This window comes from Gymnogyps californianus, chromosome 10, assembly GCF_018139145.2.
Source record: "Gymnogyps californianus isolate 813 chromosome 10, ASM1813914v2, whole genome shotgun sequence".
Taxonomy (NCBI): Eukaryota; Metazoa; Chordata; class Aves; order Accipitriformes; family Cathartidae; genus Gymnogyps; species Gymnogyps californianus.
Window position 1 is genome coordinate 27,509,158 of NC_059480.1, and position 25,438 is coordinate 27,534,595.

At 42.2% G+C, this 25,438-nt stretch overlaps 1 protein-coding gene across 13 annotated transcripts in view; it reads right to left on the reverse strand.

Annotated features, from left to right (window-relative positions):
• MFSD1 (major facilitator superfamily domain containing 1) overlaps nt 1–25,438 on the reverse strand; it is a 40,469-nt gene that overhangs the window by 4,323 nt on the left and 10,708 nt on the right. For 3 of the 13 annotated variants that reach the window (XM_050902121.1, XM_050902124.1, XM_050902122.1), the window contains 15 exons: nt 15,436–15,551; nt 11,797–11,849; nt 11,513–11,625; nt 11,105–11,147; nt 10,494–10,561; nt 9,562–9,670; nt 8,365–8,467; nt 7,520–7,618; nt 5,924–6,035; nt 4,843–4,899; nt 4,056–4,212; nt 2,866–2,963; nt 2,418–2,530; nt 1,873–1,920; nt 1,062–1,122 (listed from right to left, as the gene is read on the reverse strand). In XM_050902121.1, coding sequence (XP_050758078.1) covers nt 1,062–1,122; nt 1,873–1,920; nt 2,418–2,530; nt 2,866–2,963; nt 4,056–4,212; nt 4,843–4,899; nt 5,924–6,035; nt 7,520–7,618; nt 8,365–8,467; nt 9,562–9,670; nt 10,494–10,561; nt 11,105–11,147; nt 11,513–11,625; nt 11,797–11,849; nt 15,436–15,547 — 1,346 coding nt within the window. In that variant the 5' untranslated portion in view covers nt 15,548–15,551. Of the gene's footprint in view, nt 1–1,057; nt 1,123–1,872; nt 1,921–2,417; nt 2,531–2,865; nt 2,964–4,055; nt 4,213–4,842; nt 4,900–5,923; nt 6,036–7,519; nt 7,619–8,364; nt 8,468–9,561; nt 9,671–10,493; nt 10,562–11,104; nt 11,148–11,512; nt 11,626–11,796; nt 11,850–11,937; nt 12,045–15,387; nt 15,552–16,123; nt 16,381–16,871; nt 17,024–19,091; nt 19,133–20,818; nt 20,859–25,438 lie in introns of those variants that run through there. The other 10 variants (XM_050902117.1, XM_050902126.1, XM_050902120.1 and 7 more) reach the window with 9 other exon arrangements.

The following is a 25,438-nucleotide window of genomic DNA, read 5'->3' on the forward strand; positions in this document are numbered from 1 at the left end:
ATAAACTTGCTACTGTGCAGAGGGGATAAATCCCGTGCCCTAGAACGCAGCGGATATCCCAAGAGCAGGTGACTGATCCCTTCATGTTTGATCAAACAACACTCTTAAAAAGCAAGAGTACCCGATTCCAGCTGTTAGGGCTACGGACAGCAGCGGACCCTTAACATGTCACTAATGTTTTGTCAAGACCAAGGAAAAGCATTTTTTAAGTTAGTATTCTGAAGAACGTCACTGTCCTTATTTTCTGTAGAGAGGAAAGCGGGACATACAAGTCGCCCACAGAATGAAATTTGCTTAATTGGATTAATGCAATTTGCTTAATTGGATGTACTGCCGAAGTTTGCTTATTTCAACAATTTCTGCCCTAAGCCCACCTCAAGTGCTCCACTTCCTTTTAAAAGGAAGTGGATTCCTCTTTATTGAAACACCCCTGCCCCATTTTCTTTCTAAAAATGGAAACTTTTCACTATAATCAATACCATTTATGACACAGATCTGACCACAAACTGAGTTTCACAGTAGCGCTGCAATTTAGACTCAAGCCACAGTTTGCAGAGACAAGTTGAATTAAGACTTCTAAATAAGACAGCAGGAGGAGCAAGCTGAAACTGAAGGGGAAGTGACTGGAGTGTCGTTTCTTCTGAAGAGCGATCTAGCTTTTAATGACACATTAAAAAAATTGGTCCATGCATTACCTGACATTAAACCCAGGCAATGTTTGCTGCTGACTGGGTCAGGCACGCACCATATAAATGAAGCACATTTTTAAATAAGCGATACAACATTTTTTAAACATACTTCAGTTCCACTCAGTTGGAAGGCCACTGCAATAAAGAAAAACAGCAAGGAAGAGTGCCAGGAAAGGACACCTGGTTAACTGCTACTTCCTCTAATTATTCATTCACAGGAGGCAGGAATATGAAATCCTGCTACTAACTGGTAAGAAAGAAAATAATATTCAATACAAACGGCAGACCTACAAAAGAGACTGACTTCAGACAGTAATCTACTTAATTACTTCAGGTTAAACATTTCATAAGGACGCTGTTCTTTATACTTACTCAGTTGCAGCTACTTTTTGCAGTTTTTCCCTTTTCTTTGCAGACCAGTTGAGATCACCGCCTGCAACAGAAGTAATACGCACTTTGAAAATTTTAAAATCGGCCTTTTTGTGTTATAACTTTGATATCATACCTCGCTACAGAAGTTCTCAGAGCACTTGACAAAAGAAATCAGTGGAGTAATTTTACAAAAGTAGAAACTGAGGTAACGGGAAAGAGCAACACGTTCATAATCATCCGAGCAAGCAAAATCAGGACCCAAAACTAAGCTCTCGAGCCTGATCCAGTTTTCTGTTGAGTAATAAGGAAGTTTCTCTACAACTCACCATAATACCCCACAAAACTAAAGAAAGTGGAAGCAACTTTGAAAGAAACAAACTAATATCCCTTCCAGATCTTTCAGTAGTTACTGCTTCAAAAACAGTTGAGAAAGAATACTGCTATTTGAAGGAAAGTCTACAGAATTAAGTTTTTATATTTGCAGACACATATACAGTTAAGTTTGATACGTAGTTTAGGAAAAGCTGCAGAATATCCTACACATTTTTTCAAGTCAGGTGAAGAGATAGGTACCACTGCCCTGCTGATGAGATTTAACATCACAGCAAGGTTCAGGGAACTACACACTACAGCATCTACAAAGATGATGTTACAAGGACGGGTCTCATCAAGAGATGCTCCTGGTACCAAAGCCCTGAGCTATAGCACCTGACACAGGACCGTACACCACCATCTGGAAACAGTTCAGCGTGATAACTTCAAGAATTATGACAAAAACAAATATCAAGAGAAGCTGAAAACACTTACTTACCTGTGAGGTGATTCACAAAATACAGCATGACTACAGCTATTAGTGACACTAAAAAAAAAAAGGGGGAACAGTTTTAGCTGACAATAAATTTACAACAATGACAGAAGAGCAGCTTTAACATACAACCAAGCAACAACTAAGATTTTTCATTATAGCTGTAATTGAGGGGAGATTTTTGCCAGCAGCATCTCTTAATGGCTTTTGAAAATTCCACTATGCTCATAAGTAGCGTGGTAACTCAGAAAAGGTTGGTTTAGTTCTATTAATAACAGCCCTCAAACATAGCCTTTAAGAGTATCATTCACCTACCCTTTTACTCACTCTTCATTTTTTTTTCAAAACACTGAAACTACTTACGCTAAATCACTTCAAGAAAACCACAAAACACTTCACTAGGTTTGAGTTACTTTCAAGATCGCCCCAACTGAAACCTCTATCTAACGGTAACAAAGGAGTTATTACTGTTTTACAGGAAATACTAAGAAAAAAGCCTAATAAAGCTTCCTGAATGTACAGAATCCATTTTCAACGTTTTTAATACTTACAGCAAACACAAGCACTGAAGAAGACTTCAAGAAACAAGTATCCTCTTGTGTCCAGAATCATCCCAGCTGCTATCGCAATAATTGCCAGACCGAGATTCTGGATAGACTGCATACTAACACACAAACAAAGGATTACCACCGTGTAGAAATTTATTTTTAAAGAAAACATCATTAGTGGCACTGACCAAACAATGAGATTAACTCCTCCCCATTTGTTATGACATATGACAGAGCTATGACTCCACGTTTTTGCAGAAGTTTCTGTGCATCTACCACAACCACGCACTCTACCACACATATACATCCTGAAACTACACGAGACTTCCTGCTAGACTGAACTTGGAGCAATTATTAACCATTAACTTGTTAGAACCGCTGGATACTCAGTGGTTCAGTAGTATCAGGACACGGTCACTGTCGAGCAGCACAAACAGATTTAAGTACTTACAAGCCATAAGCAGTTCCCAGCTGGTGTTCTGGAACCACAAAGGCCACCATGGGCCACAGGGCACAGGCAAGCAATGAGTAGGCCACTCCTAGCAAACACTGGTGAAATAAATAAGAACAAGTAAACCGATGTTAGATGAGATGCATTTTTGCTGTAAATTTCTAATAAATTAACATATTGGTTTTCCCCTTCTCCCAAAAGAGAAAAAAAAGAGCTAAAGTAACACTTTTTTGCAATATAGTTCTAAATAAATACGCACATTTAGAAGGAGAGAGAACTTTTTCCAGGAGTGACTCACAAACTAAACCCTATCTAATTAGCATTAAGAGCCTGACTTGAATATCCAGAGGAAAAGATCAATGCTGCAACTCACCAGAAAAATACCTGAAGAACAAGGACCCTGTTTTTAACCCTGATACACCGGTGAGCACTGTATTTAAGCCTGAAAACCTTAGTTCAAAAACAATTTCTCAGGGAATCTGCCCTAGGAAGGGGAAATCAACATCGAAGATTCTTACTGAGGTTTACCAGTATCCAATACAGCATGCGAGAGACAGTTTAAAATCACTGAAAGTGGCTTAATTATATGATAGTAATAAGCTTCAGAACTACACCAAAAGAACAAGTTTTAGGAGAAAAGCGAGCTCCTAGCACAGTAATCTAGTAATAGCTAGTGTGAGGAGTGGCCATGAAGCATGAGAGCAGACCTCTGCAACGGAGCACCACCGAACCACAGATACTGTGATGAGTTAAGGCCTTCTCTGAAGGGACAAGGACTGCCACTCCATACAGCCCTCCGGTCTAATCCCATCCTTCCTAAGAAGTTGAACACCCTTTTGCACTAAGCAACTATAGAATTACTGCTACAGACAGCAGCAGCCAATCTTTTCCACCTTAAAACATACATGCGTAACTCCTGCCTCCCCCCACGAAACACCAAAACCTGAAGTGTTATCTTTAGGCCACAGTAGCTCACGTTAGTTTTGCCTGTATTATGCATTCTTTGCTTTCACCACCTTTAGTTTTAAACTCAGTTTCACATAGTATATCCTTTTTGAAGTCAGAGACACCAAAATAGGTTCTGAGGACTACCTAAACAGAAGACAGTGGCAACTCATGCAGAATAATTCAGCATCAACACCATTTCTTATTTTATCATATTTAGCTATAGGTCTCAGAAAATTAGTTACCATTGCTATCCAGGGGTTCCAGAAGGTAAAAGCCAACATAATATGAGAAGCAAGTGTAGTTATTACAGCACATAAAACCCAGACGATATTCTTTCCAAGTTTATCCACCAGGAGTCCAAAGACTGGGGACATGGGTGCCGATATGATATACACAATACTACAACAGAATAAAAATAAAAGAACTGAACACTATCTAGCCATGGACAGCTTGAGATGTCACACAATACAAGTGTCTCCAGATAAAATACCATATTCCCTTGTTACTTGTGAGGCCATAAGAAAAACCACACAACTCCCCGCCCCTGAACAACAGACACCAGAACTCAAAATTCCCAAAAGGTCTGAGGACATGAAAACACTCAACATCCAAGGAAAGAGTGACATCCTCGGAGCTCTTGGAATTATACACCAGCAAGTGTTTTGTTGTTGGTTTTGTTTGGTTTTTTGCAACATCACAAATTCGTCTTCAAACTAGGAAAATTCAGTTCATTCAGTGTTGCTATTAAACTGCTTCCATCCCTCAGAAGAGAATCACCAAATACCAGAATAATATCCTTCAGACAGAGCCTTTTCTTCCTGATTCCTCAATGTGAGCACCTAAGACATTTTTGTTAAATAAAAATACCCACACTTTGGGCCATGTGAAATCTACCCATCCACTCAGATGCAAGTCACCACCTGCAACAGTAGATCCCAAACCTCCTCCCACACGGTCAGAGCCCAAAGATACATACACCCCTAGAACACGGCAGTAGCACGTTTACTTGTTAAATCAACCACAATATACCTGTTAATTGCACTTGCTTCTTGAGAGGAGAATTTGAACTTCTCAATAAAGAAAACCCTAAAGAAAAAAAAAAACAGATTTAGAAAAATGCACACTTGTATGACATGAAAGAAAAATTAAGCTAGACAAAGTAAAGACACAAGAACCTAGTTTATAGAAAACTTTTAAATATACCTATACAGCTTTGACATAAACATCTCATCACAGATCGTCATTTAGAATGCATTTAGGAGCTTATTATCAGACTCTACAAATTTTTGTCTAACAACTATTAAATTACACTTTGGGGAAAACATCCAAAGTACATAACCAACATCTAACCCAATAATGAGACATTAGCAACGAGCATACTGTAAGAGACCAAAGCAAGAATTTTTAGAATATGTGCACAAGCAAAAAATAGGCACCTACATTGCTGACTGTAAGGCCTCTCCAAGTCATCTCAGACTTTCCCATCTCACTCAACATCAAACATGCATTGAGCTCAAGAGATCTGTTTCTAATTCCAAGTATATTCAAAACCCATTCGATTGAGCTATCGGATCAAGTCATGTGGTTCAAAAGGGAAACCTACATATGAACGCTTCAAGTTTCAACTTGATATATACCAAAGTCAGCACAGTAAGAGAACTTCAGTCCGAAGCTGTAACTACATTTAAGCCCCTACCTTGCACTCAGTCAATAGCTTATGAGTATGGAAGGAATTCTACATGACAGCTGTCCACAGCTTTCCACACCAAAACTCATGCCATTCTTTAAATCTGTATCAAGTTTTAATCAGGAAACGGAGCATGCATTACGCTTTTGAGTTCTGACAACTCAGCCTACGTTAAGCAATGGTATTTCCCACACAGCTCAGCAGATAAGGAAACTATAAGAGCTGCGTTTATTTGTATCGCAAGTATAGCAAACAATGCCACAGAAGAAGTGACAAACCACAGCACAGACTTGCTGGGAGACCAGTGGTTCTGTACCCATCTGGGATTCTTAAATATTAGCATGTACCTCTCCCTTTGTAAGCAGCTAATTAAAACCCCAGCCAAATTCAAGGGGAATAGCTACATAAGTGAGAGACACTTACTTTCCAAGTCCAATGAAAGGAAAAACCGCTGCATAGTAACAGACACAGATTACAAATATAAGCCACAAGGACAAAGAGAAGTCCTTCACATCGGTTAGCTTAATCACTTCACCTGGAGTAGGGCAAGAGACAATATTGTTTCAGTCAGCATAAGCATATCTGAAATTCATCCACACTGAACAAACATTAAGGTGATCACAAGTCACTACTAAAGCATATATTCCTGCCACTGTCTAGTCTCTTCTTTAAAGTTTACACAGTGAAAGTCGGTTAAGAATATGCAAGTGCTAAATCAACAGTGCCAAAGTCACGAACAAATTGTCTCTGCCACATTAAGCTGGATGTACAAGTTCTCTAAAGCCTCTGAAAGTCTTATGCAGCAGAATCAAATACAAACCACTTGTTCAAGGCAATGTTTAATCAGCTAGCAAAATTCATGTCTGAAGCCTCATGTTTTATGCTCTTACTTGGATCTCAAATTTAGTTTATTTTTAATTGGTCTAAATTCTCCCACATGGAAAACTCAAAACAGCACACGTTGATGGAGAAGAGCTGCATGTTTTCGCACACCTATTAAAGGAAATAAGACCAATTCCAACAAAACAAAGTACCAGTGGCAATGTGTCCTGGTTTCAGCTGGGACAGAGTTAACTCTCTTCTTAGTAGCTGGTACAGTGCTGTGTTTTGGATTTAGTGTGAGAATGATGTTGATAACACGCTGATGTTTTAGTTGTTGCTGAGTAGCGCTTATCTTAAGCCAAGGATTTTCAGTTTCCCATGCTCTGCCAGCAAGCAGGTGTGCAAGGAGCTGGGAGGGAGCACGGCCGGGGCAGCTGACCCGAACTAGCCAAAGGGGTATTCCATACCATGGAACATCATGCCCAGGGGTTAGCTCAGTTGGTTACAGCATGGTGCTAATAACGCAAAGAGCTCGCAGGTTCGATCCCCAAATTTCCAGTTTATAAACTGGGGGGAGTTGGCCGGGAGGGGCGGATCACGGCTCTGGCATCAGTCAGCGGGTGATGAGCAATTGCATTGTGCATCACTGGGGTTTTTTTCCTCCCCCCCCTTTTTTGTTATATTCCTTTTCATTACTATTATTAGTAGTAGTACTATTATATTTCATTATTATTATTGTTAATTTTATATTTTACTTTAGTTATTAAACTGTTCTTATCTCAACCCACGAGTTCTGCCTTCTTTCCCGATTCTCCTCCCCATCCCACCGGGAGCAGGGGGAGGGAGATGGGGAACGAGGGGGCAGCTGTGTGGTGCTTGGCTTCTGACTGGGGTTAAACCATGACACAACGGCACAGATCAAACTGGTGTGAACTGGGTGGTTCTCCACATGCTTTATAAATAAAGCAGATGACAGTGCATCTGCCCGTAATCTGGTGTTTCAAAACTGTAAAACTTCCTACTGATATAAAAATGAACTAAAAATTATGATTAAAGCTGTAACTGTGAAAAAGATGTTAAGCAGCAGCCACTGAATTCCATAAAACGCAAACCCGCACAGAGTAACTGGAAGGGTCTGTTCCACAATGAAAGAACGAAGCCCAGGGCAGGTTCAGCCCCACCACCCACACCACTCACCCGTCTTCCCTTGCTCTTTACAAAGGAGCTTCTCTGCTCTCTTATCCAGATAAGCAAGGATTAATGCACAGGTCAGTGAAAAGAGACATGTTACACCACCTGCAAGAAGGCAACGCGACACGTTTAGTTGTTGACTCAAGTAGTAATTTGGCTTTTAAGCACAACTAGTGTAGCATACCTTTACATATCTAATACAAACTAAGTTTAACACCAGCTTGTCTTATGTGTAAGACTCAATAGCTGTACAACTCAAAGACTAAGCTGTAAATACTGAAGCCTGCCACAAGACGTCTGCCTTGAACTAGAGTACAAACATGTAGCTACATTTATTTTATTTAAAACATTACCACCACTCCCACACAGCACAGCCGAGCTCCTTATCTGTACCTCGTAATAACAGAAACAAAGCCTGGGCCTTGTTCCCAACACCAGGGCCTTAACACCCGTGGCTCTGAAGGAAAGGAACACAGATCCAAAGGTAGTTGCAATTTCACTTTTACACATCAGACAACTACACGCAAGCTTTGACATGATACCCTTCAGAAAATTTTTCAGGTCTGTCCTTCACTCAAAACTATGTTAAATGTTTCATCTCCGTAAGATATATGAACTTGAATTTGGCAGCCACAAAAAAAAAAATCACTCAGCATTTTATCAGATGTAGTAATCATACACTCTGCATAAGAATATTAGCCATTGATACAAACAGTATTTGAATTGCTCATCCTAGTCTCAAATATATTTGTCCTACTTTCAAGTTAGTAAGAAGTCATTAACATGTACGCATGCTATTCAAATTCAGAAGCCTAAAATAGCAGGTGACATCATTTCAAAATATTACTGACCTATCATGAGAGTTAACCCAAGAGTACTGGGACCAGTATACCCCAGAAGATCTCGAACTCTGGAGTATATCCATCCCATGATATTCATGTTCACTGTGCTCCCCTAGGCAGAACAGACTCATGTGAAGAATAACGTATTTCACAACTGTATGAATTCAAAAGGAACATTAGGCAGACTGCTTTTTGAACAGTGTTTAAAACAAACAAGTAAGATGCTACACACGGAACATACACCACCAGCAACAACGATAAAATTATTCCCTGCTGGTTTGGTCAGTGTTTGTAATAAATTAACCATTGCAACAATAATATACCGTCACAAACTAAAATTTTATACAACTCTAACAGTGTTTCGACGGAGACATTAGAAGTGCCATAAAAATCTACATCACACACTGCATTAGCTCATAAACTGAGTTGAATTTAATACCACATGTTAAAGCAAACAGGATTCCCGCCTGAGAGGTGTCAGGAAGAAGCACATTTTTTTTTGCCCCTTCTCCCCCTAGAGAAGGGATCCACGGCTGCAATCGCAAGGCTAACAACAGACAGCTTACCTACAGTTCAGCTGAGATGAGGCAACTGCTCATTAGCAACAGCCTGAACATCAACCCAGACCCAGCTATGACCAGCTAACTCTCTTTTATCCGAGGCAAATACCTGCAGGTAAATACTCTAGCAGCAGTTTAAGTGATTATATCAAACCAAAACAGTACAGCTGAGATGCAGTCACACAGTTCCTATGAGAACCAGCAACAGGGACAAAAACATCTTACAATAGCAGGTAAGGATGGGAGTTTCTTAAAGCAGCCATCCCAACTCATTTATCGGAGCCTGCACTTAGTCCCCAAGCCACAAGCTGCACTCAGTTAAGCCAACATTTTATGATATGCCAAGAATCAATCAGTCTGATGAAATGCAGCACTGTGACTGTCCCACCCAGTAATCTATGCTAATAACACCACCAGGCTTCTGCAGAAGCTTGACAGGTTCTAAGAAATCTTATTAACCCATTTCCTCTTGTACCCTTTGTCTATTTACCACACATTTTTAACATTTTAAATTTAAATTTCATATCCATTTTTAACTAAAACTCCCTAGGGAGCATTAGAAATGCTCTTTTCCATCTGTCTCACTGCCAAGAGAAGCCGCACATCTTAAAGTCTATGAATTAAAGCTATACAGTTTTACACTTACAATTCTGGCCATGCTCAGCTGTAATCCAAACACAAGATTTAACTCCTTGCCTTTAAACCAACTGACTGCATATGTGTTTTGTGCCACTGCTAAGGACTCTCCGCCTATTCTAAAAAAGAAGGAAGGCACAAAAGAAAACACATTAATTGCAACATGCAAAGCAACAAGGAAGCAGTCCATCAGTTGCTGACAATACCAAGATGACAGTATTTCAGAGAAATTTATCTACGTACAGGTAGATGTAACGCATATATGCAAGGCAATGGAAGTCTTAAAGACAATTCAAAAGAGAATTCCGGTGTCTTAAGAATAACTAAGAGTGCAAAGTATCTTAAGTAGTCTAGGAGCAACTATAATTGCCTTTGGTCATTTACAGAAATTAAAGCAATGGGCAGCCGCTTCTCATTTCTCTTCTGCATTAAAGAACCAAGTGGTATAGATCCTGACCCAAATGAAACCAAAAGCAGGCATCTTACCTGGAATCAGAATTTAACGGAGTCATCTGCCCACCCCCCAACACAGTTGGTCAGACTTTCTGACATTTTTATGCTGTGGCACATTCACAACTTGGAGATATTTCTTCTGACACTTGCTCTCATTTTTTGCCACCGTAGGAGCCCTGTTGTATTTGTTGTTGCTAAGAATTCTTTTTACTTAGGAAAGTAAGAATTACGAGAAAAGGAGGACTAACAGAGCTTTATCAGCTTACTGAATGTTTTTATTTGGGTAGTTTCATAATTTCTGAATTCAATAAGACCTGCAAAGTCCTATTTTTTGTTTTCTGTAAGTTGGACTGGGAATGCGACTGGACATCTTGCATGCCTCAACATCCAACAATTTTGTCTCCAAGGGTAAACATGGTAGCAGTTTTCCAGCACACAGAAAGCTGGTCCTTACCTCAGAGAGCACATACTATACTCTTCTAGACTTACCCAAATATGAATCTGCCCATGTTCATCAGCCAGAAAGTATTAAGTAGTGCTCCCAAAGCAAAAATCACCTGCCAAATAAGCATTTAAAGGAAAAATTAAATTTTATATTTGAAGTATGGAACAAACTCGAACCATCTCAAAACAGAAACAAAAATGCTTTTCCCCTCCCAGACCTGCAGAAATACTTCACACCCACCAGTTCCTACTCCTAGCTTTTTGCCTTTGCTCCCTCTGCATCCCTTATGCATCACCCTGCTGGCTACACAATACCCAACCTGGGCCACCCTGAAACTGCACTCAGAAAACACCTCTCGAGGCTCAAGTCCTGCTTCACCTTTATCATCATACCCTACTCAAATACACCGACATAGCAGATTCACGTCAAACAGATAAAACATTTGGTTCCTTCACATTCTTATTTCAGTCATCCTTTGAGGTCCTCAGTTCTCAGCTACCCCATCTGTTCCCAGTTACCCCAATACAATTCACAGTTCTCTTCACCTGTCCACTCCCATCCGAAACACACACTACTACGCAAGAAGCTGTTTGAGCTTTTTTCCCCACCCCTAGTAAAGATGCTTCAGACACTTCACCCTCTCATTTGCACTTACCTGCCCGACACAAACAAAGATACTAAATATTATAGTGCCCAACCTGTAAGAAAATTAAAATCACTTAATGCACAGCTAGAATCTTTTTTCCTAAAAAACACTATATTAGACCTACAGCAAGGAAACACAGGGAGGTTGATATGCAACAAAAGGTCTCCGTAATAAATACTACAGCTTGACAGCTTCCTTAAAAAGAGGTATTACAGACTGGCATTTTTGAAGCCACTTTATTTAAGCCATAAAGGGAAGGAAGCTCATTTATACCAGTAAAAATTCCTAGATCATGTGAAAAAAAATTTGAAAGAGCTTATTATAATTTGAAAAAACTTTATATTATAAAGCCTGTACTTCACATGCACTTTAAGTCTACCATCCGTTGCACATGAGTGACGCTAACATCACACTTACCGTATTCCAAACACTCTGTCTATCAGAAAACCTCCAAAGAAGCAAAGAACCACATTGGGCCAGGAATACCACGCATAGAGCGCCATGAACTGAGCTGTGTTCACCTTCATATCCTACATAAAGGAGGGGGGAATTCAAAACAAGTAATTACTCCTAAGGTAATTGCAGAGGCGCTGAATAAGCACCCAAGCAGAACTACTCAGAAACAAGTACACTCTGACCCGGCCACTGCCCGTACTTCCCTAGTCTCCGTCACCCCGTTCCCGCCCCAGGCAGCTACTCACCCGCTGAACCTGCGTCTGGAGAGCCGCCGGGTTGTCGTAGCAGAAGTAGCTGCCTGCAAGGAGAAGGGGACGCCTCAGAGCTCTGCCCCCAGCACCCCACACCCCCAGCACCCCACCCCCAGCACCCCCGCCGCCACCCACCGAAGCCCAGGAAGCACATGAGCGCGAGGACGAGGAGGCGGTGCGGCAAGCGCCGCGGATCGCAGACGGCGGGCAGGGCACGGAGGGGCCCGGAGAACCGCTGCTGCTGCTGCCGCCGCCATCATCGCCGCCGGCGGGGCCCAGCAGGGCCCGCTCCTCCTCCGCCATCGCGGCCGCCGTCACGTGAGCGACTGACACGTGATCGCCCCGCGCGTCACGTGAGCGGCGGCGGGTCCGGCCCACAATGCACCGCGGGTTGTTGCTATGGCAGCGGGGCGCCCGGGCTGCCATGGCGGTGGGCCTCACACTGCCACGTCTGTGAGAAAGCACTAAAATGAGAAGCGTAGAATCCCGAGCGTGAGGTACGACAGCTAACGAGGCTCGCTGAGTTAAAACTGGAGCGTAACGGTGGCAAAAAACTCCTTAAAATCCCCCTGAAACGTACCCCTAGACTGACCTCATGGTATGGCGAGGGCATTAGCTATATAGGATGTGCCCAGCATTGCAGTGATGGCAAAACTGTGTCGTAGGCACACAGCTGGCAGGACGTTATTTCAGGTTTAGCGCCTATAGCCTCCTATTTAAAGGGATTTTAAAGGCAGGCCTGTCGTGGTCAAATGGCGAGCGAGCTCCATAGAGGAAGGGTGCCTCTTTGGCCTCCGGTTGATTTAAAACATAAAACCCGGGAGCTGCTTTTGGTTTTCCTGCAGGCAGGTTTGCCCAGTCCACGTGCTCCCTGCCTGGAGCTGGAGGTGCCAAGGAGCAACCGCAGCCAGCGCTTCAGCCCTGACGGGTCCCTGCCGCCTCCACAGCTTCACCAGGCTTTCTCCTCACCTGGCTAGGCTTCATTTGTTTTATATTAGTATTGTGCTTGAGACATTCAAGAGGAATAAACCTCTCGCAAGCAAGAGCAAACTAAAAAAAAAGAAAGTTAAAAGTGTAGACTGCAATAAGCCCTACAACAAGCATACAGGGAAATGCAAAAGTTTGTAAAATTTCTCCATTATCCTCCTTTCGGCTAGTAAAGTCATTTTACTTGAGATGTCTGGTCCAAAAAGGTCTTCCCATATTGGACAAACCCTTGAACAAGCTACTTATTTGCTTTAAAAACACCATTGCACATAAAATGCTTGCTTTTCACTTGATAGGTGTCTTTTAACAGATCTGTCAGAAGAGAACTATGTTATGAAATTATGGGGTCATATTTTCAACTGCCCTAAGCTAGTCTAGATTCCTTGAAATCAGAGCAGCTCTTTCACTTCACTATGGTTGCTCTTAAAAACCTGGTCTTAAACTGCAAGGCTTCGTTGCAGAAGCACCCGTGCAACAAACTTGAGGGTTTCATTGCCGCTTGAGGGAGCTCAAAGGTAATGCGTGGCCACGCAGATCACCTTGAGTTTCACAGGGGGCATAACTAAAGGGAGATAGTTTATATACACAGATACAAGGGATAACTTGGGAAAGCAAAGTTATATCTAGCGCAAGCTTGTGTATGGAAGATAAATGTAGTCTTCTTCTTAGCTAACTAGCCCAATTATTCCAGGAGACCACTGTCATACCACCCAGTACTTTTCTCAGTCTCTCTCACCCACTGAAAATGGTTTTTGTTCATGCACACACTCTAGTTTCCCTCCAGGACACAAATATGGCTGTTGCAAAAGGCCAGAGTCCCCAAACTACCCTCCCGTCATCGTACTCGGAAAGAAAATGCTGGGAAACCTCAGGACAAAGCTGGATCCATCATTGGTGAGGGTGAAGGGAGCCCCAGCCCGCTCTCATCATGAAGTACAGAGCCAGAGTCAACAGAACTGACTTCTCTATGGCTCACAGCAGCTTCCCCAAGACCCTCCGGCTCTATTTCGAGCACAATCTTAAGCACAGCGATTTCAGAGATATTATATTGTGGGTCAAGGAAGATAACCCTCACCAAGAAGAAATGAACTGCACAGCCTGCTCCTAAAATGATAGGTACCAATTGCAGGCTGTTGTACCCAGCAAAGTTAAACTTAACAAATCCGTAGAGTGCCAGAATATTATCATCAAAAAGATGTCCCTGTAACTATCTTTAAATGTCGGTTCAGAAGGCACAGGTAAATATAGAGAAGCGGTAGTTAAAGCGGAAAGAGAGGTAACCGGCACACACACAGAGGTGCCATTTTAATGCTTTATCATTATCTCAAGCAGTAATACTTTGATTTTATTCTTTAAACTATAATAGTCTCATATCAATTGCAAATCAACCTAACGTGTAACTCATATGGGCAGTGACACGATGCCAGCACTTTGACAAAAGGATCCCACAGAAACTGTCTCCTGTAACTTTTGATCAATTTTATCAGAGAGGATATTTAAAGGAAGATCTAGAAAAACAGATTTTTTCTCCTAAGTCTCAGAAAGACTTTCTCGCCCCATAATCAAAGTAATAGGTGAAAACACATAGTGAGTAAACATATTAAACTGCAATTTCTGATGTAGGATGATAATATTATGGCCCGGATTCAGCTGTGTATGCCAATGGGAAGAATGGAAGTGAACAGCTTTCAGAGGCTCTAGGGATATCCTCACCAAAGCTCTTGTTTGGTTGACTTCAATTGATCAATTAACTACCACAAAAAATCTGCAGTCTTTCAGGCTGACTTGTGGATCAGGATTTCATCCTGGGTACTTTTGTTGCAGTGTTTTGTACGCTAAAGACCAAAAAAATGCACTCTGCAGAAGTATTTTTGAGAGCTTCTGACAACCGTGGCAGATTGTCTCTGCCAAGTACGATGACAAAGGATTTCTGGAAAAATAAATGCTCAGCAAAGAATATCGTTTTGACTCTCTGCAAACTTAGCAATAGGATTTTAAGCACTGGTTTCCCATCTTCTTGTCCCATTTTAGTTTACGTAAATCTCTGTAGCATTACAGTCCAAGTCTTCTTCACTATAAGAAATTCAGTGTGCCACTTGCATCAATATCTAACAAACATAAAAAGACAGCGTCTCCTTGCTTTTCCTGTAAAAACAGTGAGACAAGGCTAGGTCAGCACATATGACCTCAAAGGTTGAATCCTGTTTAGTAATCTCTCTCTGATTTTATTATTTAAACTAAAGAATCCTGGATTTGTCTTTTTTATTTAAGTCATTACTCAAATGAGCTGTGTTACCCTGAAAACTTCAAGTTCATGGTTTCATAATGTGTCTTGCTTTTTCTTGACCTCTCTTCTGCCTGCTTTTGGGAGACCAGAGATCCATCTGAATTCACTTATTCTACGATTCTAAGAAATAAATGCACAAGTGTTAACGTCCCGCTCTGCCAATGAAGCCTTGTCATTCATTCCTAATAATATCAATTACATTATTGCCACACTCCCACATTCTATTACTGTCATACAAAAATACGCAAAGATGGAAGGATTAAGCTATTTAAGCTATTTAAAAGCTACCTAAATCATTTAAAAATTATTACTTTATGTTACTCTTAAGCAGGTTCCACTGAACATAATTCATTCAATACCAAAATCGCAAATGTAATGGTGGGAGGATTCTTCACACGGAGCACAGCCGTGGCAGGTTCCAGTACAACAAAGGGTTTCTGTGCTTTCACTCATCCTTGAGGGAGTTTTCATAAACCTGAAACACACGCAATTTTATTATATTTATTTTCAAAGATGTCAGTGGGTTTTTCATGTTATTTTCATGGCTGTGTACTTAAATATTTCATATTAATCAAGACTGGATTTGTACTTTATCTTGTTTGGTATAACATAGGACTCTTTATAGTAGAGTAAGAAACTACAGTCATGTATCTGGAATATTTAACAGGAGAAAAAGAATATTTTTCCATTTGCTATTTCAGAATATTTGCCATGCCACCCCTTTCTTCCCAGTCACTTCCGTCTTCACCTTGGATATGACCTTGCTGTGCCTGAAGCTTAATGGCTGTAATGTGCAGTGTGAGTTAAGTCTAGGATGATTCTCAAATGCATTGCAGGTGAGTGTTTATGTCACAAATAAATACAGTAGATTGCTCTTAAACTCATACTTTAGAATGTTTATTACAGATGCAATTTCTGTCTTAACATAAATCAAAGTACTTAAAGTGCCATATGATACCAAATGCTTAGTTTAACAGCATAAAATTGAGCAAAAACTGTATACAGTACTTTATAGGTGCCATAAAATTCTTGTGCTTGTGGCCTCACCTTTTTGCATTGCCCAGATCAATCAAGTCCACTGAACACTCTGGATAGTAAATACTCATGTGAAACAACGATTAGCTTTCAGAGTTTAGTTCTTCTAAGTTATTACTGTCTTCAGTGAAGATGCTTCAAAATATGACAAAATTGCAAAGAAGCAGGAACTGCATTTAAGGTGATTAAATTTACTTCACCATCATTAGACTATTATCCATTCTCTGAAAGAAAAATCTTGCGCTTTGCCTCCAACATGCATTAGCAACCTGTTATGAAAGATCTGTCATACATAGGCATGCAAACATTTTTTTTTAATCACTTCATGTGGTAAGGAATGTGTTATTATAAAGCTCTCCGTGTCCTGCACTCTTCCTGTCTCACTCAAATATTATTGGACTCGTGTACAATCTCCTTAAGACACGTCTAATTTCTGTAAACAGCTGGGAAAAGGCTGAGGAAGCATTTTTGCACCATAAATCTGTCTGAGACCAAAGATCTTGGCCTAAGGAACCTCCTGAGGTTCGAGAGGATACTCTGCCAAAGCAAACACCTCCTCCTCTCTCAGCTGAGTCAGAGACAGACCACAGCACTGAGCACTGCGGGGTTATTGCTCCTTTTTCTAAGTACGTTCATCAAGAAAGATTGCTCTTCGTATTTCCCAAAATTACTTAAAGCCCCTAGCTGTTCCCTAAGGCAAGTGGGTACCAGTCTGTATCTCTAACAGCGAAACCTGCTCAGGTAATGTATAAAAAAATACCTGCAGTGAGAGTGTAAGAGCATCATTAACGATGTGTAGCTTCTCAGCCAAACCAGTACTTTCAGGAGGCTTTTTTTTAGTATTACTGGCTGGGTACTTTGACCTAGCAGGATGTGAAAAACAGAATCAGAGCAGAGCGCTAAAATACCTGCTAATTAACTTTATGTAACTTCCTGTGAACAGGCTATCGTTTGAAATAACGCGACGCAGGAGACCTCTAAACCTTCATGTGCCGTTTCCTTTCCGGACCGCATTGCCCTAACTGCCCGCTTTCGACCCCTGGGGACCCGTGCACTGGGGACCGGGGGCAGGCAGAAACACAGGCAGAGGCTGGTGCCGCGCTTCCAGGGAGGACACACGGACCAAAGCATTGCAGAGCGGTGTAACTCTAAGTGTGGTGGCCACGGCACACATACGTAATGACTTCTTCCTATAAAAGGCCGCTGGATCTATCACCTTTCCTCAGAAATCACCATTTCTGCGTAGTTTTTCTGCTGTTTTTCACGGGCTCGTCTGCACAGGTGTAATTTTGAAGCCGGCCCATTTCCCAGCTGCTGGGTTTGGTTGCTTTTTTGCATCGCTCTGAGAGATCGCTTCCCACTTTGTGCATCCCAGCAGAGACGGGAGTGAGCAGAGCTGTGTAATTTCAAGCACCCTGCAGGAGGGCACTGCATGGGTACTCCAGAGCTTAATTCAGCTCTCTCGTCTTGTTGCTTTCCTAAGTGCAACCTGCAGAACTTCAAAGTGTTTTTCACTTTGGAGTCTAACAAGCCTTCTAAGGAAAAAAAAGTTTATCACAGGCTGCCTAGCATACATGTGTGAGTCTAGAGCCAAGTAATAAAGTGCCCAGAGCTGGGAGAGGAGGGAATTCAGAACTTTTGGCTTTTGGGACTAGAGTTGAATTACTAGATAACACTTCTACTTTGCTCAACGTACAATTTTCCCTTTGTGCCTGCAAACCTTTTCCTCAGGATACACATATTCCTGTCTCCCACCGCAGCAGCATTGCATGGTAACAGTGGTAAGTTTTAAAAACCTCCGGGTTACTTGGTTGAAATACTGAACAGCTACAGATGCCTGAGAGAGCATTTACTGGATAGTTCGTCATTGGAAAGATGCATTCTCATAACATTTAAACTTTTTAAAAACGCTGCTGTTTCTTTCAGCGGGGTGGACATGAAGTATTTTATAACTAAGCCCAGCAATTTCGGAAGGAAGCTTTGATTTTGAATAAAATGCTCAACGGTTGGTGCGACACGCCACCACCGCTCGCTGGCCCGGCTGCCCTGGGAATGAAGGAAGTTCACACCCTTGACAAGGGCTTTGTTTCCCTCCCTCTGGCTGAAGACCAAGTGAAAGCGGTGCAAAGGCGTTCTTTGTCACCAGGGCTAGACTTTTCATTCTTTTGAAGTGAAAGCATATAGAAACGCAGAAACGGATGGGAGGAAGAAACTGTTTCCCACTGACTCCATGGCAGGCCTTGCAGTCTACCCTTAATAGCCCTGTAAATATATAATGTGCATAGTTCACCGCACAGATATCGTTCTGTTCTGAAATTGATGTATATTACTACCACCCAGTAATTTGGCTAGCAGGCTGTCATACAGTCTAAGTATCCAACAAGAACCTCTCCTTTCTAACTGCGGCATAAAGCCTCGTGCTTTCCCCACCTAGCTCTGTATTTATCTCCCTTAGTTACTTGTATTCCAAAAGCAGATCCCCTGTCAAACTCCTTTCCCCCCCCTCCCCGCCAAGGCTGAGTATTTTTTGTACATCAAGCAGTTCCTCATCAGGCATTTCCTCCACCCTCAAGTTACTGAACTTTTCTGGAGAGGTTCCAAGGCATGGGTAAGGTGGGCTGGTTTTCTTTCCTTCTCTCTCTAGGCTGCAGGCCAGAGTTGAGCAGAACTTTCCAAGCAAACAGCTTTATTCAGTGGCACCACTGTTTCCTGAACTTGGTGATTAATTCCTTTGCTGAGACACCTGATCACTCCTTCCCTTGCAATTGAATCCTCTCACCCTTGTGCAATTCGCTTCTCACCATCCCTCCTAGGCCCCGGATCTGAGGAACTGCTTTCCACTTCTGACCTGTAAGTGTATTTGTTTGAAACGTCTCTTCCACTGTGCAACCTTCTACTTGAGGTACAGCCTGCTTCAGAGTACGAGCTCTTTCCTGACAACACCCTGATGACTACCGCCCCACTTTACACACACTCTTACCCAGCAATTGTTACTCCAGGAGACACCCTGCCGTCAATTTTTGGTTTCCTGATTTATGGTCACTTCCCCTTTGCTCCATTGCTCCAGCCTTTACATGAATTCTTATTCTAGCCGCAACGCTTTCAGCAGGTGGCACAGCATAAGTAGATATTTCATCCACTGCAGGAATTCTCAAAATTCAGTGATCTTGCACGATTGTCCCCAAAGAGGAGCAAATAATCAAGACAAGTGTGATGTAGTTTTAGCTATTAGTTTCTAAAAAAAAAAAAATAAATAAAATTCTACACCTGTAGTTGACATGGTTATGTTAATCTCTGGATATGTTAATATCTTACTGGATTGAGACCTTTCAAAATAAAATCAAGAAATGCAAAATCAGTATCATTCCAATAATTCTGAGTCTTCTCCACATATCCAGCTTTATCTCTGAGAGTATGAGGCTTTGCTCTGTTTCATGACCCCAAGAAAGTGATACCATGGGGAAAAAAAAAAATCACAAAAAGCTCTCATTTAGAAGAAAAAAGAGAAGGGGGGAGGGGGGGAAGCAAAATCCTTTCCTCATTGGCAAAGAACTGGAAACTAGCAGTTTCTTTACCTGGAGAGGGGAGGAAAAAATTTCACAAACTGATAATCAAAAATAAAATGAGGACAAGACATTCTGCCTAAGCATTTGTTAAAGTAAGGGGCTGGAGAGGGGGATGAAACGCACAGTTTTCTTTTTTACTTTCCTTCAAAGAGTGAATGAAAAATTATTCTGCACAGCAAGAAAATCACTTGTAATATAATTCAGAAAATATATTGTTTCCTTTAGAAGCATCTTGCTCAACACTTGATTTCGCATTTTCATTCCTTAGAGATTACAGTTCTTTGCATTTTTATATCTCTGAGTTCACCACCTTGTGGTTTTGAAGCACAAACAACTTCATAAATATTATTCATAGCATTAGAAAAAAAATCAAGTAGGTTCATGTTCTTCCACATAAATGACAAGTGAATAAATACAAGTTATATGGGTGACTAACTGAAATATTACACTGACGTTTCCTGGCACTATAGGCAAATCACGATTGCTATACGCGGAGGTAATCAATACTGAGTAAACGCGTGTTAAAGTTAACATTATCCCTAGGCCAGAGTTTCAATGAAGGGTCATCCTAGCTTTGTTAGCGTGGAAAATTTGGCCTTATGTTAAGACACCTTGTTTCTTATGAGACCTACAGGACTCACCTCCTTTCTACAGCGTAGGGACAGGTGGAGAGGATGATTTAGTGGCATAAATGCATCCTTTCATTGTATATACTGTATGCTTTGTATATATAGCATATATTGTTACGTGTATGTCTATAGATGATATGTAAAATGTGTATATTGCATATATTTCTGTCTGAAGTTTTTAAATACTCTTGTTCTACATGGGAGACGTGTGTTCTACATTGTTCTACATTGAGTTCATGTGTGTGAGTGCCTGGAGAAGCAAACGCCATAGCCCCAAGGGCCCTTGACAGCAGCTGGTGGAAAGAAGCCGTCCCTTCCTCCCTCCCTTCCTCCCTCCTGCCTGCCAGAGCTGGGGAACTGCCCGGGACCCGGAGCTGGGGAACGGCCCAGGCACGGTCCGGGGTCGAGGCTGAGCAGAGAGGACACACGCCTCTGACCCTGCTGCCAAGCGAGGTGTCCTTCCTTCACTCCTGCAGGTAGGAAAAATAGTTTGCAACCTGAGTCGGACCTACCTGCAGCAAAGCACATTTGTTCCTCGGCTCTGGGTGGTTCCTTTTGGAAAGGAGAAAAAGAACAAAAGACTTCTTTGAAAACAACCTTATTTGAGCGCAAGTGTCCTGATTTCGGCTAGGACAGAGTTAATTTTCTTCCTAGTAGCTGGTACAGTGCTGTGTTTTGGATTTAGTAGGAAAATAATGTTGATAACACACTGATGTTTTTAGTTGTTGCTAAGTAGGGTTTATACTAAGTCAAGGATTTTTCAGCTTCTCGTGCCCAGCCAGCAAGAAGGCTGGAGGGGCACAAGAAGCTGGGAGGGGACACCGCCAGGACAGCTGACCTGAACTGGCCAAAGAGCTATTCCATACCATATGACATCAGGCCCAGTATATAAACTGGGGGAGCTGGCTGGGAGGGGGGATCGCGGCTCGGGAACTAACTGGTCAGCGAGTGGTGAGCAATTGCATTGTGCACCACTTGCTTTGTATAGTTTAATTCTTTTAGTATTACTATTGTCATATTATTATTACCATTATCATTGTTTTTCATTCCTTTCTGTCCTATTAAACTGTCTTTATCTCAACTCACGAGGTTTTTTGTCCTGATTCTCTCCCCCATCCCAGGGGTGGGGGGGGCAGTGAGGGAGCGGCTGCGTGGTGCTGAGCTGCCGGCTGGGGTTAAACCACAACAGCAAGTAAATGGGTGAAGCAAAAGTTCTGAGATGGTTCTTATTGGAAATTATGCTTTGCTTGTATAACCTTTCACTTACAACTTGTTTTATTTACATATTCACTTCTTCCATTTAGGTAAATCCTAAATTACGTCCACTTCTTAACACCAGCAGTAAGGCAACACAACAAGAAACCGATCCCAGTCACATGGGAAGGCTGCGACCTTACCTCTCCCTGCTTCCGTCAGGAATGAAATTCCCAATAATGTTAAGATTTAAATTACCATAACTGGACATAAAAACCATGATCTCACTTGGATGAGTAAGGCAAGTCACGCTACGCTGACCTGGCTGTGGACATCTCCTGTGGACTCTGTTTTGATTACACACCGTTCAGACATGCAGATACCCTCCCGAGCTATAACAAATTGTTTGCTTTTTTTAAACAGAGCCCAAGACTGAAGAGAAAGCTAACCTTCAGAGAAGAGCTCACACCATGCAGTCGCCTGTACGGGAAACTTCTGAGCACTCCTCTTTGTCCCTTGAACATCCCCGGTGTTCCCCATCGGCCTGGGAGGGATGGGGCTTGTACTGGCTTCACCTATCCCGAGTTGCTGGAATTCCTTCCGTCTCAGGTGCCCCATGTGTAAATGACTGCATGCTCCATGAGTAACAGCTTCAGCTTCCTTTCCTGCCCCGCCTGTATGCCCTGCGCCCTGCACAGAGCTTGGGTGAACACCAGCTCTCTGTTCAGAGGGTTCCCTTGCACATCCAATGCTTTGCTCACACAGATCTAGCCCAGGGTCTGCCTGGTAATTGTTAGATGAAGTCTTAATTTAGAAGAAATTGAAGAGAAAAAAAAAAAAGACGTTTTCTTCTTTTCTCTTATCTGGAAAGCAACTGCAAAATTTTTTTCTGGAAACTTGAGCAGTCAGTTCATGTGACATATCTACAATGAGATCCACAACCACAAAGCATTCAAATAAAATGCAACAAGGCAGTGAACTGCCGTGACACTTTTATTTCAAATATCTAACATCTAGCAACAAATGCCAAGCATACGGCTGTGTAAAATTATAGGGAATGTAAAATGGAAAGAGAAAACTGAACTCAGGGAAGGGAAGAGATAAAAATCCTACTTTTGAGAGTGACGCCAAGTAATACCATCCCATCCTGGCCCCCGCACAAGATCTGGAGTGTTTGCTTCCCTTGGCAAGCTGTATAAAATCACACTTCTCCCAGCTTATAGTTACGCTCTAAACAATAAGTGCTTTGGGGCAGACTTAGGCTCCGAGATCTCCAATTAAATGCCCTGCTATCCAATTTACATAGAACCCGCTGGTGAACAAGAACTGACTCTTAATTTCTTTGGGGAACGCGTCCCTCGGAGTCTTTCCAAGCACTGGTAACGACTGTGTTACTTTGGGTGGCTTTTCTGTGCTGCATGGGAGTGTTTACATCACTACAAAAAGCAAAGAAACAAACAATCAGTGCTTTTATAACTTCTTAAAATCTGATTATTCCAGGGAATTAGAGAGTCAGTAGATTCATTGGAGGTGAGAGGGGTGGAACAAGGCACTCGCATGTAAACCCATGCTGTGGAGGAGGGGTGGCACCAGCAAGCACAAAGCGTCCATGCTTCCTTCTCCTCTTGCAGCCAAGCTGCAGACACAGGGCTAACCTCACAAAGGAGCCAGGATCATATGGGTTGGTTTTTTTTTAAAAAAGGAACATTTTGCAATGACATTTTTAATGTCATTCAATTTCATAAAAAGTGGCATTGTCCTTGGTCATTCCTCAGCCCAGAGGAGCGTGTATATACTTCCCAAAGATTACATTTTTCTCCAATAATTTAGTCCTGGATCCTGAAAGGCACCTCAGTGTGACTGAGGATCTAGACCTGTATGTCTGAATAAGATTTAGATGTTTTACTGTTTAGGTTTAGATGATTTAGCGAACAAATGTCACAACTATTCGCACTGAGCAAAAACATAGCTTTGATAGTCAGGTGTTCAAAATCTGCACCGCTTAGGAGTCAAAAATCTCATTTTCCAAAGTCAGTTCACATGTACCAAAGCCACACTGCAAACTAATCATAATTCTTCATCTTTGTATAAATTTTTGCCTACAATCTACATTTTCAAGTTTTCTCTTCCTTTAAAGGCTGCCTGTTACTGTGCCCAGCTCTGATTTTCTTGCTGAGCATTGATCAAATTCTTCTCGGTATATTAGTATGCTCGAACAGATCCGTTATGGTTATTAAAAGTACTACACATGCCAAAATATTTTTGACTGAGAAAGTGAAAAACATTTCCAGCACCCTGAGATCCCTATCTGCTGTAAGCCTTGTGAAGAACTGGCCCAAAATAAAATTACGTTGGTGGTTATTACCACTGCCAGATTGGTAATTTGGTAATTACTAGGAAGCGCATCAGCCCAGGCAGAGCTGCGGCGTCAAAAATCCTCAGGGTGAGGGGTGGGATGGAGTACTGATCCCCGGGCGGCAGCGATGCTTTAGACAAGACGTGCATGACACACAGCACTTGTGTACAGCCTGGACACAGGTGAAGTGAGCATTACTTCCTTGCTGCTGAAAATTACTTTGCTCCCCAGAAAAAGAAAGCAAAGCCAGGAACCCTGCACTCCGAACAATAACCCTGCGAGGCGGAGTCTGCAAAAGAGGCTTTAGCAGAAAGCACAGCCGCCAGGTTTAGGCTTCCACGCTTTCCACACTTTGGTTTTTCATGAATGTAAATAACAGCGAAACAAAACACTTCAATGTAGGCTTTCACTCAAGTGTGACTCTTTATAGGGATCTTCCGTAAAGGACCCTCCTGCCCGCCATCCCTAGCTGTCCCAACGGCATTTCAGCCCCTAGTCCAGTTTTTCCTAGCCCTGGCTCCCATTTTACTGCACTTTCTGCTCAACAAGCAAGAACGACGTTTTTTCTAAGTTTCTTATACTGACGCCTGAAAGCAATGCTTCTCTCAGCACATTCCCAGCCTTTATTCCCTGGGAATATTTCCCACAGCCAGCCTCACACCCTGTGTCCCCCGTAGGAAAAGTCATTTTCCTACAAAACCAAAGGGCTGGGATTTTCAGAGATATAATATCACGGACGTTACGCCCAAGAGATAACGTTTCGACAGCCAGCCTTGGCCCCGAGGCGGCCGGGGAAGGTGTCCAGCAGCGGCGTGTAGCCCAGCAACCTGCCCCAAACACCGAGTGCTTCCAGGAAATGGAAAAGAAACACAGCGATTTTAACAACCCTTTCACAGGTCCCACGGGACTGGGAAGAACTGGTGGATGAATCACTGCTCACAACACACGTCTTCAAGGAAGTCAGAAAAATAAACCAGCTCCAAATGTCATAAGTGGCTCCTGGGTGCCGAGGGGGACCCTTTGCTGAAGCTTACAACCACGTTTCTGCCTACAACCACGTTTCTGCCTACAATCACGTTTCTGCCTACAACCACGTTTCTGCCTACAATCACGTTTCTGCCTGCAATCACGTTTCTGCCTACAACCATACCACCCTGACCTTGATGTACGCAGCAACTGGCTTAGTCAGAGTTTGGGCGGGGGGACCATAAGAAAAGAAACAGCGTCCCGCAGTAAATGGTCTTGCTGACGCAGCACGATGTGTTGAATCTGTAAGAATATCTTGGTGCTGTTGCAATGCTTTTCTCGTTTATTTGTACACCAGGTACTCAGCAAATAGATTTAGCAACCAGGCATTGTTAAGCTAAGGTATGCTCCTCCTTCAACATTTATTTTGTATGCTTACTATTAATATCTGCCACAGCAATCCTGCAGTTTCTCTGAGTTAGCACTGAATGTTGGCCCCAAAGTGACAATTTACTGTTGATGCTGTTGTCTTAGGATAAGCCATAAAGCCCAACAACGGTTCATCAAAAGTCCAGCTCCCAAAGAGCAACTCACTCCTACGGCTTGTCGGATGCTC